Here is a 17,988-nt window from a genome sequence, read left to right as displayed (position 1 = left end):
GTCAATAATCTTCTATAGGTTCAAATCTAGCTCAACTTCCACTACCAGGCAGTTACCTGCGTTATGAGGCTCACATAAATTAAACTTATGACTACAAGTCAATTCCTAATAGACCAACATCCTCAGTCAAAAGTTTCCTTGCTGTGTCCATAACACAAAAAATATCCAAAGGAAATAGTTATCACTGGAAACCCTGACAATTTCCATACTTTTAGTTTAACTGCTCCGCTAAATGAACCATCACTTCAGCAATGAGTCATATCCTTTCGTGGAACAGTAAGAAGAAAGCTCATTTGCCTGTGACTATGTGGCACCTGTTTTAGTAACATTAAATGGATCACCGAGACACGCCAAAAACACAGGCGAGCACAAACAGCAAGTCAGGAGCGTGTTAGCTGTGACAAGAGCAGCAGAGGGAGGTCAGACACTTCAGTGATTATTCTCATCAATAGGTTTTACTCCTTCTACTTTTTTCCCTCCTATTTTTCTATGATAGTTTTCATTTTCTGTATTTTATGCTTTAACCTTCTCCCATGCACTGAACAACTGCAGTTCTCTCACTTCCCCGCTCTTTCCAGACCTTCTGGATTCTCCTTCATCACCCCATACCTGGACTTGTCTCAGCAATCTCATAGGAGTTTGCAAATAGCTGGAAGAAAAGAAAAAAGAAAAAAAAATACAAGCAAACAGAAATGCTTATAGCTGTGTTCAGTATTATTGTCACCTGCTACAGGCGTGCTATATACCAAGAAACATCACTGCCAAGATGCATCTATGTGTACATGATGCAGATACGCTGCTTCTTCATGCTGAAGTCAGCACTTCGATGGACACTAATGCAGTCAGTCACTTATGTTAAAAACAGCTTATTCTGACAGGGAAAATATGAAATACATGACAATTAGCTTCAAGAATTTAGTATCAAATTTTAAATCAAATGGCAAACCTAGTTTAATGTTCAATTTCTCTAATAAGATCTTCAAACATTGTACTCAAGCACCCTCCCTACTGTGAGAAGTCACTGGCTTGTTCAATTGTGGCTGCAGATTTCCCCACAAGCTTTGCAGCTCCCTTACCTGACCCTGGAGGGACGATCCACCACTATTTTCGTAAGCACTTATTAAAACCCCTCGCCCAGCACAGGAGCTTTTGCCTTAAGCGCTGGTCCTGCAGAGCGGACATCAGACATGGGAAGAGGAGGGTGGCTTCTGGAGGCCTCCTGACCCTCACGCGTGCAGATAAAGAGAATCCCCAGAATGACTGCCTCGAAGCCAAACAGGTTTAACAACCCTTCACCATCTCTGAGGCAGAAGGCAATTTGCTTGGTATGTCACAGGTAAAAATGTGCATGCGTTGGGGCAAGGGTAATGAGACATCTACCCCATGCGACTTCAAAAGGTTAACAACTCAAAGGTTGCGACACTCCCGTCTCTTCCTTATGCAGCCTTCAAAGGCTGCCCTACCTAGTCCTACCATCACTCCCTTCATCTCCCTGTTCCACCACAACGGGATTAAAAATTAAGGAGAAGTAATTTTCTCTGAAACTAGAAATCTATTTCTAGATTCACTTCTGGTAGCAACTTTTCGAATGATATTTCTGAATTCACACTTTACTGGAGGACACCATTCACTCACCTCTTCTTTTCATCAGTCAAGGGAAGAAGGATGAACTAGTTCCTGTCCACCCCTTCCCTGCACAAGCCTAACCCCCGGGAGAGGGATGAGAAAATGGATCATGTCTTCACTATTCCAGTCACATCCATTTTCTAAATGGGACAAGCAGCAAAATTCTCAGTTCCTCCATCCTGTTCCTACCTCCTATGTCAAAGAAAACAATTAAGAACGAGGATGCAGCTAGACAGATCAATATGACCACAACCACAGCAAAACTCTTCATGCTAGCACAACACAATGGTGCCCTTGATTACAAATCCAACACTGAGCTTCTGCAGTAACAGACACTTTAATCAGACATCAGTCATTAACGGAAGCATGTAGAGACACAGTGATAATGGTATCAACAGGACACAGGTTCTTTCAATTCTGTGTCATGGAGGCGAGTCCAGCCTAGACCCTGATGTGCACATGGGCCCAATACAACCATCAGAGCAGCGGCAGAATCCAGTCTCTGCCAATACACTCAGAAAAAGCAGGACAGAGTGAGTGGCACACCGAGGAGGTAGCCTGTACCACCCTAGAGCAGGGATGGACTATCAAAAGGACAGACCTTGCACACCCCCTTAACTGTTGACAAATAGCAGGTTGGTGGGCTGCTATTTCACCATATCACATCATCGCACATGGAATAAAGGGAAAAGCCCAACTAAGCCATCCTTTTCATCCCAAATTTCACAAGCAGTGAGAACAGACTTGGATCTATGTCACTGCATCCCTCTTACCCAGCTTGCTCAAGACTCATTGGAACGGATGGCAATGAGGAACACTGTTGTGTTTGCCTCTGGTGTAACCAACCTGTCCATGGTGCAAGAACAACTTTCCAGCTGCACCAGGAATAGAGCTCGAGACTTCTTGGCTCATGAGGGAGCCAAGGTGTTTGATCATACTTTGGTTACCACCTTGTCACCGACAAGAAACAAAAGGAGAGCTACTTGCATATCCCTCAAGACTGGGAATTTAAGCAATAACAGGCATGCCACTTAAAGACTTGCCTACTAGGTTTTCAGCCCAGCAAAACAGAAAAGTATTTAGTTCATAATCAATCCCAAACTGGACATTACTTTAAAACTGTCTGAAAACAAAAGCCAAGCAACATAGGATAAAAGGATAAATGGCACCTCTGACACAGTAAGGAAAAAACAACAAACAGCAATTTTAGTACCCATAAAGCTACACAGAACAAAGCATTAACCATTGGGGCATTCACCTTAACTGTGTCTCCACACACTTGTCTAGTGGATGGCCTCATATCATCTGTTGCTACTGTCTTCTAGCCTCTCTGATTTTTCTCACTTTCTGCCAACAAACAGTGCCAGGAGAACTACACGTTGGTCTGCAGAAAGGAGAGTGAAAACTCTAAATAAAGACATTGACAGCCAAGAGCAAGAGAAACAAGATCTGAGTCATTGGAGGGACTGTCAGTCTAAAGAAAGTTGCAATCCTCATGCAAGGAAGCTATTACATGAAGATTAAACCAAATTCCTATAATATACCTTAAATTACGGGAGAAAAGCTGAAACACACTGGCTCCCACAAAACCATTCAGCTGATACAAGGGAAGGGGACAAAAATTAGTCCTCATTCTAGAGCAAAGTAACTGAAGCACAAAGAGAAGGCATCGCAGTCTGTATGCAACTTTGGACAGCACTAGGAAATCCAAAAGATCAAACCCTCCACTTTATCCATGCCCAACTCTCAACTCACTTGAAGCAGTTATGCCCTTGATTTCCTTGGGTCATTTTTCCATTTTGGAGGAAACAAACAAACAGGAATAGGAAAATTAATCTCCTGTATGCTTTAAACTCAGTTTTATGAGGTTAAAAAAATAATCTGTTCCTAACTGCAAGAACTTTTGCATCCAGTCATACCTTCAGGTTTTTTATGTCCCAATCATCCTTAAAGCCACAGAAAACACTGAGAAATGAGAATTCCTTTTTTTAGGAGAATTGTTCACGAGCTTTACCAGAGCAAGAGTTCTTGCTCCCAGAAACTGCATGCTGCCTCTAGCTGTGGGAGTACACGTTTAATCACAGTACACACTCATTCCTTGTCACAACTACTAACTGCAGCGCTGGAGAGGATGGTTAAAGATAACCTCATCTGTTAAAAGAATCTCTTGAGCTTAAAGCTCATTCCCTCCTGAAAGAATGTTCACTTGAAGCTTCCTCTAAAAACTGCCAGGGCACTGCCGTTTTAGTGCTTTTCAGAGGAAATAGGTGTAGACGCAGACTCAGCGTAAATGCCACCCAAGTCCCCAAGCTTCCTCGTGGTGGCTCTTCGCTCAGCATCCTCCTTTAAGCCTTTCAAGCACTTCTCAAGGCACTCAGCTCTTTCTACTGATCAGGAGACAGATGCAAGTACAAAGCAGGGTACCTGGATGCAGCCTCCAATACTTCGAAGTGTGTTTTCAGCTAGAGATTAATTGGAGAGCGGGAAAAATGGCAAACTACAGAGCATCATCAATATAAACTTGGGAAATAACAGACATTTTGCTAGTTTCTCTACTCTGTGCTTAGATTAAGATACTCCAGCATAGTTGTTAGTTCCAGGATGGCTGCATGTCTATCTGAAAAAGAGCATACTGACCTCTCTGCAAAGCCCAATAGTTTAAATGCAAAACGGTCAGGGATACAGCTAGACAACTTCCCCCTTTCTGAATATTTTCCTTGGAATTTTTTGGTTGGAGCTTGTGCATTGCATGGGGCTGACAGGGCTATTACTCTTGGAAGCTATACTCCCAAATTCTTTCCTTTACTGGAAGATGTGAGGTTGATGATTTGCAAATAAGAAATGTATTAAAGCCTCTTACCACTGGACCATGTTCAAACAGCAGGCAAGCAACAAGTTTAAACCCAGTTTTCAGGCCAGGCATCAGAAATGAAAATGCCCTCCACACTCAAATGTATGTGTGTCTTCCCTCCACCCCACGCCCTCCCCTAGTCTCTCTCCCATAAAAAAAAGAAAGCTTGTTCAAAGATTACAGCAAAAACTGGAAAATTCAAAACAGCTGTTCTGGAAAGCAAAAAAAAAACCATTAACAGAATAGAGCCATTGACATCAGAGCTCTCCTGGTAGACCTCTCATCCTATGCACAGCAGGTGTGCCCCTGCAGAGAGGAGGAGGAGGAGAGATTGGGATTCCCGTCTGTGGTACATCACATGGTATAGGGAAACCTTCATCCCCACCCTTAACCCCAGGGGCATTGGAGAAAGCAGGAAAAAAGAAAGCTACTGTATTTGCTTGCACATTGGCTGCACACACTACAACTCCACTCACAGGTTCAACCCTATGATTGGCATCAAGCAACAGATTGCTGTAGTTCTTGGAGACTGCATCCATTATGTAGGTAATTAAGTTTTTTCACTGCCCCAGCTGCCTTCCTCGAGCTCTAACCTCAGGGGATTCCCACGTTGGGAAGCTTCACCCCCCACCGAGACTGCCTACAGGGTGAACTGTGCAACTTCTCCGTTTCCAGGTTCTCCTTGGGAGCCTTCAGACAATACAACACAAGCTGGATTAAACCAGTAAGCTACTGGCAAAGCAATTCCACATTAGTGATCGTAATCCCCCCCAGGCCTTTGTCAACCAAACAGAAAGACCTACAAAACTGTCAGTCCTGATTATGATAGAGAGGCAGGCTCCATCATATGGAAATGGAATAAAGCTTTAAGTGTGTTGTGATCTCTGTAAGGGTCACAGAAAAACACAGCTATGCTAGGACAGAAGGAACAGAAGCAGGCTTTCCTCTACATGTGATACAAGAAAATCTCATTTCTCTTGCAAGTGAGCACTCAAACTTTTAGTTGCTGATGTTGAGTTTAAAGTATACTGTACAGGATTTTCATTAAGAGAGAAATAGACAATGATTTTGGTAGGGATTTTGATTTCTCTGGGAGAAATCCCATTCACATAGCGCACGCAATTCTTCAACACTAAGCGCAGAAAAAAAAAAAATACTCCCACTGAGCAGTGTGAAGTTCTTGAATTTAGCTGTGGAGTTATCAGTGTTTTCAAGTCTAACCACTCCAAAAGGCTTCAGGCAAACTAGAGTATCAACAAGAAGATAAAAGTTATTCCCCATGAGGGCAGGGAATCAGCATGCAACAAAGACCAGATCACATCTGAAGAGCAGCATAAATCCCATACCGCTACAACCATGTAGTCCATATAGTGAGCTACTCACAGGACCACTGCCCCAGCCTCCGGTGAGGTATCCCTTACTCTTCTCCTCTGCTGGAGGAAAAGCAAGACCTAGGCAGCGAGTCTTCACATAACTGGTACCTTGAGAGATGCTTCCTCCCCCGCTTCCCACATACTATATCAAAACACTAAAATAAAAGCTGAAAGTCAAAAAGCTTTACCTGTACACATACCTCAGTTACACAGCAGGGGAAAAAACCCACACAAATTCACATAGCAAAACACATCACACTAATTTATCCACCTTGAAGCAAAAACTTAGTGATGTCCCTTGGAGATCAAGTTAGAGCTACTGAATAACTCTAATTCACAATTTAGGCCTACCTTAACTCGTACAAAATTTAACTGAAGCCTCTTACTAGATGCCCTGTAACATCAACTGAAGGCCCCTGTCTGCACTTGCTGTGTACGGGAATTGTAACTGCAAGAGCTGTACTTGCTTCCAATGGAAAGATGTCCCAGGCTAGATAGGAAGAACTAAGCCTGCAGCTTGCCTAAAACCCACAGCCACACCTACTTTCGATGCCAGATTGTAAATTTTTATCAAGAACAAGTTCACACCAGCAGATTTTCTTCCTTTTTGTAGAGTCTAGAAATTGCTGACAAGCAATTCACAAGCAATAAAAGTGGGCAACTGATCATCCTTGTCCTCACATTAACTGTTGCGTGGAGAGGGGTCCTGCAGGCTCACTTTCGGCCAAGGGCTGCACTTTGAACCCCGCAGTGCAAAGAGCAGTCAGGACAATCTTCTGAAAGCAGGAGGTGGAGTACTGGAAGGAAACCAGAAATGGCAAGATCCTTCTTAAAATTGTTTGCTGGCAGCAGAGCATCCAACTAAGGCAGAGCCAGCATTTTGTTGCCCTCATTACCGATGGACAAGTGGGGAAAATAAAGCCTTGTTCACCTCCACAAAGATCAATAGTCACGGATGGCTCCATCATATCACTGTAAGAGATTATACCGCCATAAAAAACTCACTATAAAAAAAATTCATTCATGCTTGCTGCGGGAGAGAACCTCAAGCAAGCAGGAGCCCGGTCTTGATGGCATGGTTCACGCTGCAGAGAGCAATGTTACAGCACCGCTCCCATTTGAAGAGCAGATCCTTTGAGGACTGCCAGCAAAAGAATGGTGCAATCCCAACGGAAAGCATTACAGAAAACAAAACTATACAGATCTTTTGTACTAAATGTATGTGCTCATCTTCTGGCCTCAGCTCCTTTGGCTGGAGCAAAGCTCTTGCTTGGTTAATTAGTAACTGCAGCAGAATCACGTTAACTTGTAACTCTTGAGGCCTCAATAATCATCAGGTTTCAGCTCCCAGATTGACAGGCATCACATTTACTCTGCCCTTCAAAGTACAATTCCTTGATGAGAAGGGCTGTTGCTTCATATTTAAGCATTGAAATTATTGTACCCAAGCAAAATGCTTCAATACAAAGAAACAAGTAAGTCCCATTCACAAAAGCTTTCTTAGCTTCGAGGTTTCTGTTCAATCTAGGGGCTTGGGTATTTTAAGGCTAGTTGATTACAATACAAGTTGTTTTCCTATTATTTTTTCTCTTTCCTCTCAAGCAGATATCATCACCAGTAGGTAAAGAGCAAGACTACTCATGTCTTTAAATCACAAAAATAATCACAAACACCCATGTAAGAATCCTGATTTCCAACATGCCAGCCAACCCAAAGAAACATCTCTTGCATTTACAGCTTGTGTACTAAAACAACACAGTCGTCAAAAACAGACAGCCCATATGATGTCCCATAGACAACACAGAAGTGTGGCAAATCCTGAAAGTCATTCTTCTCTTCAGTGAAAACTGGCTGCCGACCAAAATTCTGGAAGGCTCCCAGGCAATTTTAACACAAAACAGGAGAACAATGGCTCAAAGGTCTCCAAGGGCCGCTACTCATGACTCTCCAGAGTGGAAAGCTACTACAGACAGAGCCATAAACAGGGAAGACAGCACTTTTGAGTAAAGGAGGACAAAAAAGGAAAGAGTCAGTGGAGACAAGTTTGGAAAGAATCAAAGCCTCGTTGGTTTTGGGGATGAGGAATGGAAAGATAAGCTGAGCTGGCCACTGCGTTAAGCACATCCGGTACATGCAACTCCCGTGGCAAGTCAAAAGAACACCCAGTTTCTCTCCAAGCATGATGGATCTCTCTGCCATCTGTCCCTCTGATATTGCAACTTCGTGTTTCAAGTTGCAATGTCAAACAGGGACCTGGTTCCTCCAAGTCCACTTTGTGAAAGGGACAGTATGGTTGCATGTCCTGGAGTCATTACATTAGTGGAGTTTTTGTTTTGTTTTGTGGTTGGTTGTTTTGGGTTTTTTTTTGAAGAAGCTATGGGAAATCTTTTAGTAGACTTTAGTTTTTCTGCCTCACCTCATAACGATGTTTTGAAGAATCAGAACTTCATTACTCCATGTTGTACAAAAAGCCATTTAGAACACCAAGGGGCTTCTCAACTTACCGGTTCCAGGCCATCCCTTTCTCTTCCCTACACCTACCCCTCTGTAAGAAGACCTACACTAAGGTAACTAAGTTATCTCTTCCCCTTTTAGTTCCTTAACCAGCTTTACTTTTCATGCCCTTCTCACAGATGCTTTGTATACCATCACACTTAGTCCTAGTTTATTCCCAGCATAGCTTCTTCTGCCAGCAACTATTGGGCCATGCTGATTTCTAGGCCAAGGGAAAAGGTGGATTTCACCAGAAGAAGGTTAATGACAGATTTATGCATCTCTTTCTCTATGATTATATACTGTTGAAAAATGAAACAAAAATCACTAGATAGTCCTGAAATGACTCAGTGACCTTGGCAGGAACCAGGCTGGATCAAGCATCTGATCTGCGACTGTTAGCCATGTGCTGTTGGCTATAGCTTACTAGCACCAAGTATTTACACTACTTATAGCTGGTAGGCTGTATTTCAGGACCTTGTCAAATTAACAGGAGTGACAGGTCATGCTCACCAGGGTATGGTTCAGAGTACTGGAGTACTCTGTGTTGAGGGCTAGTTTTACAAGCTCCATTAAGTGAAATTGGGAAGGGCTCAATACTAGAAGTGCAATTGGTCTACCTAGACTGGCAATTGCACCACAACTCTGTAGAGGCACATAAGCTAATGAAAAAGTGAGTTCTTGTTAAGTATTAATGGAAAAAGCATGGCAGTGTGAGATACAGACTCATTCAACACACTGCTCGGCCACTCCTTTCATTCTAGGCCTACTTGATGGTGCCTAAGCAGCTGTAAAACTGACTTATGACTCTGAATATTAAGCATACATTGCAAAGTGTTCAGAGAGGTGAGGTATGGAGACTTTAAGTTCTCCAGGTCTTAATTCCTGTGCACTAGAATGTCTGCCCTCCAAGCGAGCAAGACAAAATTTGACACTAGTCAACACCAGGAAGATGTGTAGATCTTGTCTACGGTTTAATAGCATTGATGCTTCAAGCTAAGTGACCTAGTAACCACCCCAATACTCCCACTCACTATAATGATTCCTTCAATAAAGAAGGAAGAGGACTGGGGCTTATAACATGTATGAAGTGTGGGGTGGCTAAGTCCCTCATCTCCTCAATTTCCAGCTACAGTGATATCACAGCCTGCCAAAACAAAAGCTACCTTTGGATGGCTTCATACAGAAGTCACGATCAGAAATGCAACCTTTAGATCTACCTCTTTCTGCCACTAGCACTACAAAGCTACTGACAGGAGATACCCCACTATAGCTGTTTGTCTATGTGCAAGAACTGACAAAAGTTCAGTGTTGATTAGACACACTCTCAGAAAGAATCTAGGGCTATTTAATAAAGACAGTATCTCTAGTTCCAGAACTTCTTGAATTGCAGCCTGATGAGATCAGTAAGCTTCTGTGGGGAACAAAATGAATTTGCTCTTTTCTAACACTTTCTCTATGCAGCCATAGCCATTGTCAGACACGCACTACTTCAGAGGATTCGCTGTCATTGTTCTTACACCCTTAGAGTCAACTGAAGTTCACAGAGAAAGTGTTCTGCTCTTCAGAACTTGCTGTTGGCAGAGAAATACTGAAACTCAAAAAAATCTCAGCCCTGGAAGAATACTGCAATGGTTAAACTACCTGATCATTTTCCTGCACTACTGAATTTGCTCAGAAGTTGACATTCTGCCTCTTCTCTCTATTCTACTCCAAAATAGGCTGTGAAATGCTGCTGGCTGCACAGACTGACCTGAAGTTTACATCTGTGCCTATTACAGATAACCTTTACAGACACAGAGAAAGCAGATAGGAACATGGTTCACTTGTGGAATTCACTCCCATCAGCTTCAGTGGAGGAAAGCGTTTGCTAACTTAGCAAACAGTTGAGGGGAGGAAAAGGCAACTTCTTGTCTTCATTGAATGACAAAAGTTGCTAGCAATCGGTTAAAAAGCAATCCAAGAATCATACCCAACATGAGCATCAGATTTAAACCTCTACTGCTCAAGCCATTTAATTCACTTATTCCTCTCCCTGCCGGCCACCTGAACCACATTTCTTTCTACTCTCAGGAGCAGAACAGAGCCTCCAGCTGGGCTCCTCACCAAGGCCAGGGTGAAGAAGCACTGCTGCTCTCCAGCAGCATCTCTTCTTCTCCTGGTCCCTAAAAAAGCTTTACAGTAGGGAGCCCAGGAAGAACTGGAGCTGTTCTCCAATGCATTCCCCTTGACGCCTCCCCCTCAGCATACCAGCAGGAGGGCTGCCTGCAGTAACCCACATCCGCTCCTCTCCAGTGGAACGAGCACGCATCCCCCAGGAGCTCTGCAAGGCCAGCAAAGCTCTTGGCAGCGCAGTACCTGCGGGTGCTACGCTGTCAGACAGCCAAGAAACAGTTTGTCACGCAACCCCCACCCCCACATGCAATTTTTCTTCAGGGAACAAATCTGCAGGCATACCATGTTAAGCCTTCTGTATCTTGGTGGCAAATTCCCTCCCACCTACCACTCCCCTACCTCTTCACACAAAAAAGTCTCCACGCTGGACCTCCTCACCACCTTTCCCTTTATATGAATTTCCCCAAAAGGATCAGAGGATGTGCCTTTTGTTAGCCAAGCAGCCTTGAAAACGATATTGTTTTCCAAGAAGGAGTTTTACATGCCTTTGATAATCCCAGAAGGGATTTATGTAGTTTCTTCCAGTTTCTTGTAATGCTGCAGTCACAGGCTTACACAGAAAAATGGCTCAGGAGACAGACCACCTGTTAGATAAACTAGATAGTGAGCATTCAGGGCCATTAAATAAAGGTTGTTCATGGGAAGTCTAGACTCAGATTCAGCAGGACGGAAACCCATAAAACCTGAAAGGGAACAGGAAAGATGCCACCTATAAGCCTGGGTTAGAGCTGTACCAGAAAGGTAAGTGACCTAATAATAGAAAAATCACTTGCTGTCCTACCTGCTTCCTCAAAAGAGGAGTAAGTAGGTCTAGGTATTCTTCTCTGCTCCCTCAAAAGTAAGGGGTTTAGGTTTCAGGTTGCTAGGCTTGGTTTTCTTTGGAGGGAGAAGAGGAACTAGAAAAGAAATGGACAAAGTTTTTCTCCAGGTCCTGTGTCCACACTAAATATGGCCATCAAACATACACACTATTAAAACCAGACAATACAAGACCAACAGAGCATGAAGAGAAGATCATCAAGTTAAATCTGTCAAGGTTTTTAGGAAAGAAGAATCTTTTAAGGTCCAGTTGGGAATGATTTTAATAAGGAATCTAGGAATTTTCTCAAGGCTGCCACGTGATTCAGAAAACAAGAGTTCAGAACTGCTGCACACAGTTACTGTGACTTCTTTGTAACAGGTTATTAACTCTGATCTTTAGTATAACATAATATTGGAGACAGATATAAATAAGATCAAAACCTATGACTCAAAGTCCCCAGATAAGGAGGACACCGATTGAGAAACTGCTGCCCTCCGAAGCCATCCAGGCCACCAGGAAAGCAGCCGTACAATGGCTCGTAGAAACTGGGCCAATCTTAAAATATTAGTATTACAACATGAGGCTTTTCAAGCTGAATTCTTGTAGCTCTGGCAGGCAGGGAGCTAGAAATAGAACGCTTTGGATTTAGGATCACACATGCAGAGATCTGCCTGTGAAAAACACCAAGAGCAAGTGCCAGAGAGCATTTGAACAGAGACCCAGGAAAACTGTCAAAAAGGCGGGGGGGGAAAGCAAGCCCACGCACTTGTCAACAAGAAAAAGGAGACCAGTGGAGACAGTTCACTAGCTTCTTCCCAAAAATGACGTTGTCACTCATTCACTCCCTGCTGCAGCTTAGAAGCCAGGACATGAATCAATCCTGGAACAGGTAACGCCTTGCTCCCCTTTACAGCAATGGCCAACGTCAGATTAGCTGGGAGTGGACTTACTTCAAAGGAGGTATCTCTTTGCGCTGAGCAGGTCATTTCCTAGGCCAGTATAAAGGGTACCTTATACTTTCTTGCATTAAATTTGAATGATTGAATTCAAGTAAGTTAAACACTCAGCCTGTTCAACTTGTAGGCAAATGGATTTGACAGTGCTGGTAGAGGGAATAGAAAATTGCCCCTCTTTCAAAAGCTATTTATTTACTTGTAAGTAAACAATGCTTTTTAGAGGAGAAGCTTTTTTGCAGACTGCTTCAGAAATCACGTTTATTCACACTTTAAGACATTAGAGCAACAAGGGAGTGGGAATATGCTGCAGCTCTCTCTAAGTTTCTTGCCTGGCAGCATAGAAGTGAAACAGATACTTATTTTGCAATTATGGGCAAAGAACATTAATAATAGGCCCATCACCAAATCCTCCAGCTGTTCAGCCTAAGCAGTGCAGAACTACCCATTTCGTCTTCTGGAACAGCATAAGGACATACATCCTGCCGTGCTTGGCTTTTAATCTCCTCCTCCTAAGCCTTCATTCTCTGTTTAGGTTAAGTATGTTTTGCTCCTGCCCAAAAAGTGAGCTTCAAAACCCCACCTACCCAACTAATTACCAAACTTAAAAAAACCAAGCCTCTCTCCTTAAACTAATTAAAATATTCAACTGACAGCACTATCACAAGGGCTGCCCATTGCACCGAACGGTGGTAGCAGGGACCCGGGTGGAAAAAAAGACATACACAGGAGTTTTGAAGCAAGCTTACTGCGGCAGAAGGTCAAGGTGGTGGGAGGGGAATGATTAAAAACTGTAAGCTTATTTATTTTCAACACTCTACCGGAGAGCAACATGCAATTTGATTCTCACCCTTAATTTGTACATTCTCACGGGAATTTGGCAAGGTTGCTCTGAAGAAGAAAGTTTGAAGAACTCTTGCAAAAGACACCGCGCTATGCCAGATCAAGCAAGCTATCAGTTATTTACATTCATTTCAAAGGACACAAAGGAAGCCATTTATTTCCACCATATCTGCACTTTTAAAGAGAAACCAGTTAGGACAGAGCTGGTTCTAACACCAGGGCTCGTCGATACAGACCAACCAGCATAGCTATTCCGGAGTAAACATTTAAGTATGATCAAACTACCCTGAATTAATTCACAGCTACAGAGACTATTCCAGGACACAGCGATCTCAGCAGGGAACACACGTTAGGAAGTCATCTGAAACTTGTGCTACTGGGACACTTCCTAGTGCAGACGAGGGAAGTCCTCTGGCTACCAGGGAAAGTGATCTCTGGTCTGCACCTTCCAAGCTACCCAGGAGAACTTTTAAGAAGCCTATTTTAAGCACAAGTTTCAGGAACTGTAAGGAGGCATATTTGGCTCAGCCACACTTGTAGGATTAAAATGCACACCTAATTCTCTCACGTATTAAATAAAAGGACTCCTATGTTAACACACAGGAGTGCATTTCATCTCTCTCAGGCAGGGGAAATAAAGCAACCAACATAATATTCATTTCTTCAGACACATTGCTACAAACACAGAAACAAACTAGAAAAAACACAGGTCTTGCTACAGGTTGAGAACCCCATCATGCTATCTGGAGTCCGAATAACAGAGGGGGAGGAGAGAAGAACCTTACGCCCGCACATGCAGTGAAATCCATCTTAAGCAGCCAGCAGTTAAGTGACATAATTGAGTTTCCCAGATCCAAGCTGCAGATCCCGCAGCGCAGAAACCACAGCCGAGGGAGGCTCTCCCTCATCTTTCCTTCAACAGCTCCGAACCCAAGTAAGATTTCCCCCATCACTACAGGGAGGCAGAAAGAGAGAAAGAAAACCACTGCTGCACTGGTCAGTAAAAAGCAGGAGTATGTTCACCTTCTATCTGTGAAGATGAAACAAAGATGAGGAAACCAATGGGGAAACCCTCCAAATCCCCAAAATTGAGTTAAGCAGGAAGAAAGAGATCAAATGCTATGCTGTCAAAGCTTAGCATGTGGACAAAACAGCACCTGAAATTTAAGTGTTAATTCAAATCTATTACCTAGAAAGACCATTCACCAATTTACAAAGTTCTTTGCAAGGTAAATTTTGCAGTTGATAAAAGATGAACTCAAATATTCCCCGTTAGCCTAACTGTGGGGTCAGCGCAGCTGTGAAGATCTCCTCTCAGCCAGATCATCTCCCAGGGACTGAGCTGCTCGGTGGTACTTTGATCAGATCTCCCCGGGTACAAACAGCTCCGTGGCACTCCAATGGCCTTCAGTTTTCCAGCACTGGAGTCTGCACATCCAAACTGTTTGAAATTTCACTTAACTATTTCTTTGAAAGCACTTTCCTGCACAGGCCATACAGCATTATTACTTGGCTTGCAGAGAGGAACAGATTTAAAGAGGAAAACAAAAAAAAATTTTTTTCCTTTTTCATAAGCAAAACCTTCTAACAGGAATTAAGATGCATTTGTCAGGTCAACACCTCCTACAATTAAGACGGGGCCAGAAAGCCTCAGTCCCATTCCGATGCAACTAATACATGCGCTACACCGGAGAGGTACAAAGGGTCACATCTTTGCTGAGCCTGTGGTCCTGGGGGCAGAGGGAAGCCTAGGGAAAAAGTCATGTAACTCTGAAGTGCAGCACCAACAGGTGCTTTCGAATATATTTTAAGACCCTGAAACTATTTATGAGTTACAAAATCAAAGCATAAGTCAAAATAACTGGAACATGAGCACGGAGCTGAGGTCAGCCGGCTGAGCCTATGAATGGAGCTAAAATGCCTTGTTTATCTCAGCACGTGTGCGCGCACTAAGCCTGAAAGATATGGGTGACCTACCCGAGCAGCCCACCCGCTCCTCACTGTCAGGCCAGCTGAAAAAGCACGGAGAAGACACAGCCAAGTAACGGGTGCGGATTCCCGTCAGCGGTTCTCACTATAATGGACAGATGAGTGGAAAAAGCAAGAAAGAAAACAACCTTGCTTGGCACCGTGCCCACACACACATCCCAGTGCAGTGGGGAAAAGAGGCCGGGGGCACATACCAGCCGCATACCAGCTTTCTGGCCCAGGGAATGGGCAGATGCGGCAGATGCTTAAACACAGCCACTTTCTGTCCCGAATGCACCTTCCCAAACCCCTCCGCAAGCAGGAACCCGAGAGGACCTCTCTGCACAGCTCCCTCGCCTTCCCAGCCAGCTCGCCATAGGAAGGCAGATGCTCACTGCCACTGAGCAGCACCCCCGCGCCCCCGCCACATGCCCGAGCCCACCTTTCTTGAACTCCTCCAGCATGGCATCGAGCTTGGTGTCGTTGAAGACAAAGTGCAGCGGATGGTTGTAGAAGCGGGTGATGGTCTTGAGTGGAGTGCAGTCATCGGGGTCCACAAAAGCCAGGTCCTTAACGAAGAGCAGGTCCACGATGTTGGAGCGATCACCCTCGAAAACGGGGATGCGGGTATAACCGCTCTCCATGATCTCGGACATAGTGTTGAAGTCGAGCACAGCCTCAGCAGCAATCATGAAGCAGTCTCGGAGAGGAGTCATCACGTCCTCCACCGTCTTGGTGCGCAGCTCCAGGGCTCCTTGGATAATGTTGAGCTCCTCCTTGACTAGATCGTTATAAGGGTCGGTGACCCGCAGCATCTCCAACAACTTCTCACGGTTATAGACCGTGCCGATCTCCTGGCCCAGGACACAGTCCAGCAACTTGCTGACGGGGTAGGAGGCCGGGAAGGTCATCATCATGAAAAACTTGGTGAGGAAGATGGTGTTGGCGCCCACGGCCAGGCCGTGCCGAGAGCAAATGGCCTGCGGCACGATCTCGCCGAAGATGACGATACCGATGGTGGAGACCACCACAGCCACCAGCCCAGAGCCAGCGATGTCATCCAGCAGGATGGTAAGCGTGGTGTTGACCAGGACATTGCCCAGCAGGAGGGAGCAAAGCAGGTAGTTGCCCTGGCGCCGCACGGGCTCGATGCGCTTGGCGTAGTTCTTCTCTTTGTCCGTGCCACAGTTCTGCACAATGCGCAGCTCCATGGGGTCCAGGGCCATGAGGCCCAGGTTGAGGCCGCTGAACATGCCCGAGAGGCAGAGAAGGAGTGAGATGAAGATGACTTGCAGCCAAAAGGGCAGCAGGAACTTCTTCTCCTCACCCACGATCATCTTTGTGTCCTCGCCGTCGTGGTAGATCCAGGTGGTCTCACCCCAGGGCGGGGGCCCGGCCGGCCCCTCGGCACCCGCCAGCCCTCCGGCAGCCCCGGGCCCCAGGGCGGCGGCGGCGGGGGCCGAGACGGAGGTGCACAGGTAGTAGGACTTGCTCTTCTCCGTCTTGCGCAGGGGCTTGATCTCGATCTCGATGATGCCCGAGGTGCGGCGGTTGAGCACGATGTGCGGCAGGATGATGATGTCCGAGGTGCGGATGCCGCAGCGCTGCGGGGCGCCGCCGCCACCGCCCGCCGCCCCGCCGCCGCCGCCCCCGCCGCCGCGCCCCGCCACCCCCGCCGCCGCCCGCCCGCCCCGCCGCCGCTCGTGCTCCGTGAAGGCGATGCGCGACCAGGTCTCGTTGTTGATGTTCTGCCCGTAGACCCGCAGCTTCACCCGCGTCCGCTCGCTCACCCGCAGCGCGCCCCCCTCCATGAAGGAGACGTCGTCCGTGTCCTCCAGCCGCAGGCCGATGATCACCGTCTCCTCCGCCGCCGCCGAGGGCGGGACGACGGCGGCGGCGGGCGGCGCGGCGGCAGCAGCGGCCGGGGGCCGCCGGCCCAGGCAGCCGCCGAGCAGCAGCAGCAGCAGCAGCACCCGCGCCCCCCGGCCGCCCCCCGCCATGTTCCCACCGGGCAGCGCGGCCATCTTTAGTCAGGGCTCGGCGCCGCCGCGGCCCCGCATCGCCGCGCGGCGCCTGCGGCGTGCCCCGGCTCCCCCGGCGGCGGTGGCAGCGGGCGCGGCGCGGCGGCGGGCGAGGCGGCGGGCACGGCTGCCCGCGGGACCCGACAGGCGGCGACTGCCGGGCCGGGCCAAGCCGAGCGCCGCCTCAAGCCGCTGCCCTCCCCGACCCTCCCCGCCCGCCTCGCGGGGGCGGGCCCGGCGCCGCGCGCCGCCAATCAGCGCCCGCCCTCCCGCCAATGGCGGCCCGGCCCCGCCCCGCCGCTCGCCACCGCCTCCCCAGCCCGGGGGGCGCGTGACTCCGGTGTGTACGCCAGGCGGGCGGGGGCGGGGCCGCCCGCGCGGCCACGGCCAATGGCGGCGGGGCTCCGGGCCGGTGGGGCGGAGCCTCGGAGGGGCGCGACCAATGGGGGCGCGGTGCGGCCGGCGGGCCGGGGACGGCGCGTGCGGCGCTCAGCGGGGCGGCGCGCGAGCCCCCGTGCCAGGGGACGGGGCGGTCGGGACGGGATGGAACGGACGCGACCGCTCGCTCCACCGCCCCTGCCCGGCCCGCTGCAGCTGCTGCCCACGCACCCGCCGGGCCGCGCGGCTCGCCCCCCACAGCGGCCCCGGTGCGCCGCCCCGCGTCCCCCCGCCGCACCGGTTGGCTGTCGCGCAGCGCCCTCTGGCGGCCCCGCGCGGCGCAGCCCGGCCCGGCCGGGCCCGGCCCGGCGGGGAGCATCCCCTTGCCCTCCCGCCTGCGCCCTTCCGCCGGCAGCGGGCCGGAGGGCTCCTCGGGGCTGCGCCGCGCTCGGGGCCGCGTCCTCGGCACCGGGGCTACTGGCGGCCGAGGGCGGCGGCTCTCCCG

General features: G+C 47.7%; 1 protein-coding gene across 1 annotated transcript in view; it reads right to left on the bottom strand.

The window, feature by feature from the left end:
• Positions 1 to 17,108, bottom strand: part of CNNM2 (cyclin and CBS domain divalent metal cation transport mediator 2) — a 126,943-nt gene extending 109,835 nt beyond the window's left edge. Inside the window, exon 1 of the mRNA XM_075154942.1 lies at positions 15,527 to 17,108. Within this exon, the coding sequence (XP_075011043.1) occupies positions 15,527 to 17,108 (1,582 nt within the window). The remainder of the gene's footprint in view (positions 1 to 15,526) is intronic.
• Positions 17,109 to 17,988: the final 880 nt, after the last annotated feature.

The sequence above is a fragment of the Calonectris borealis genome, chromosome 7 (assembly GCF_964195595.1).
Source record: "Calonectris borealis chromosome 7, bCalBor7.hap1.2, whole genome shotgun sequence".
Classification (NCBI taxonomy): Eukaryota; Metazoa; Chordata; class Aves; order Procellariiformes; family Procellariidae; genus Calonectris; species Calonectris borealis.
Note: the sequence above shows the minus strand (reverse complement) of the source record. Positions and strands in the feature narration are given on the sequence as shown.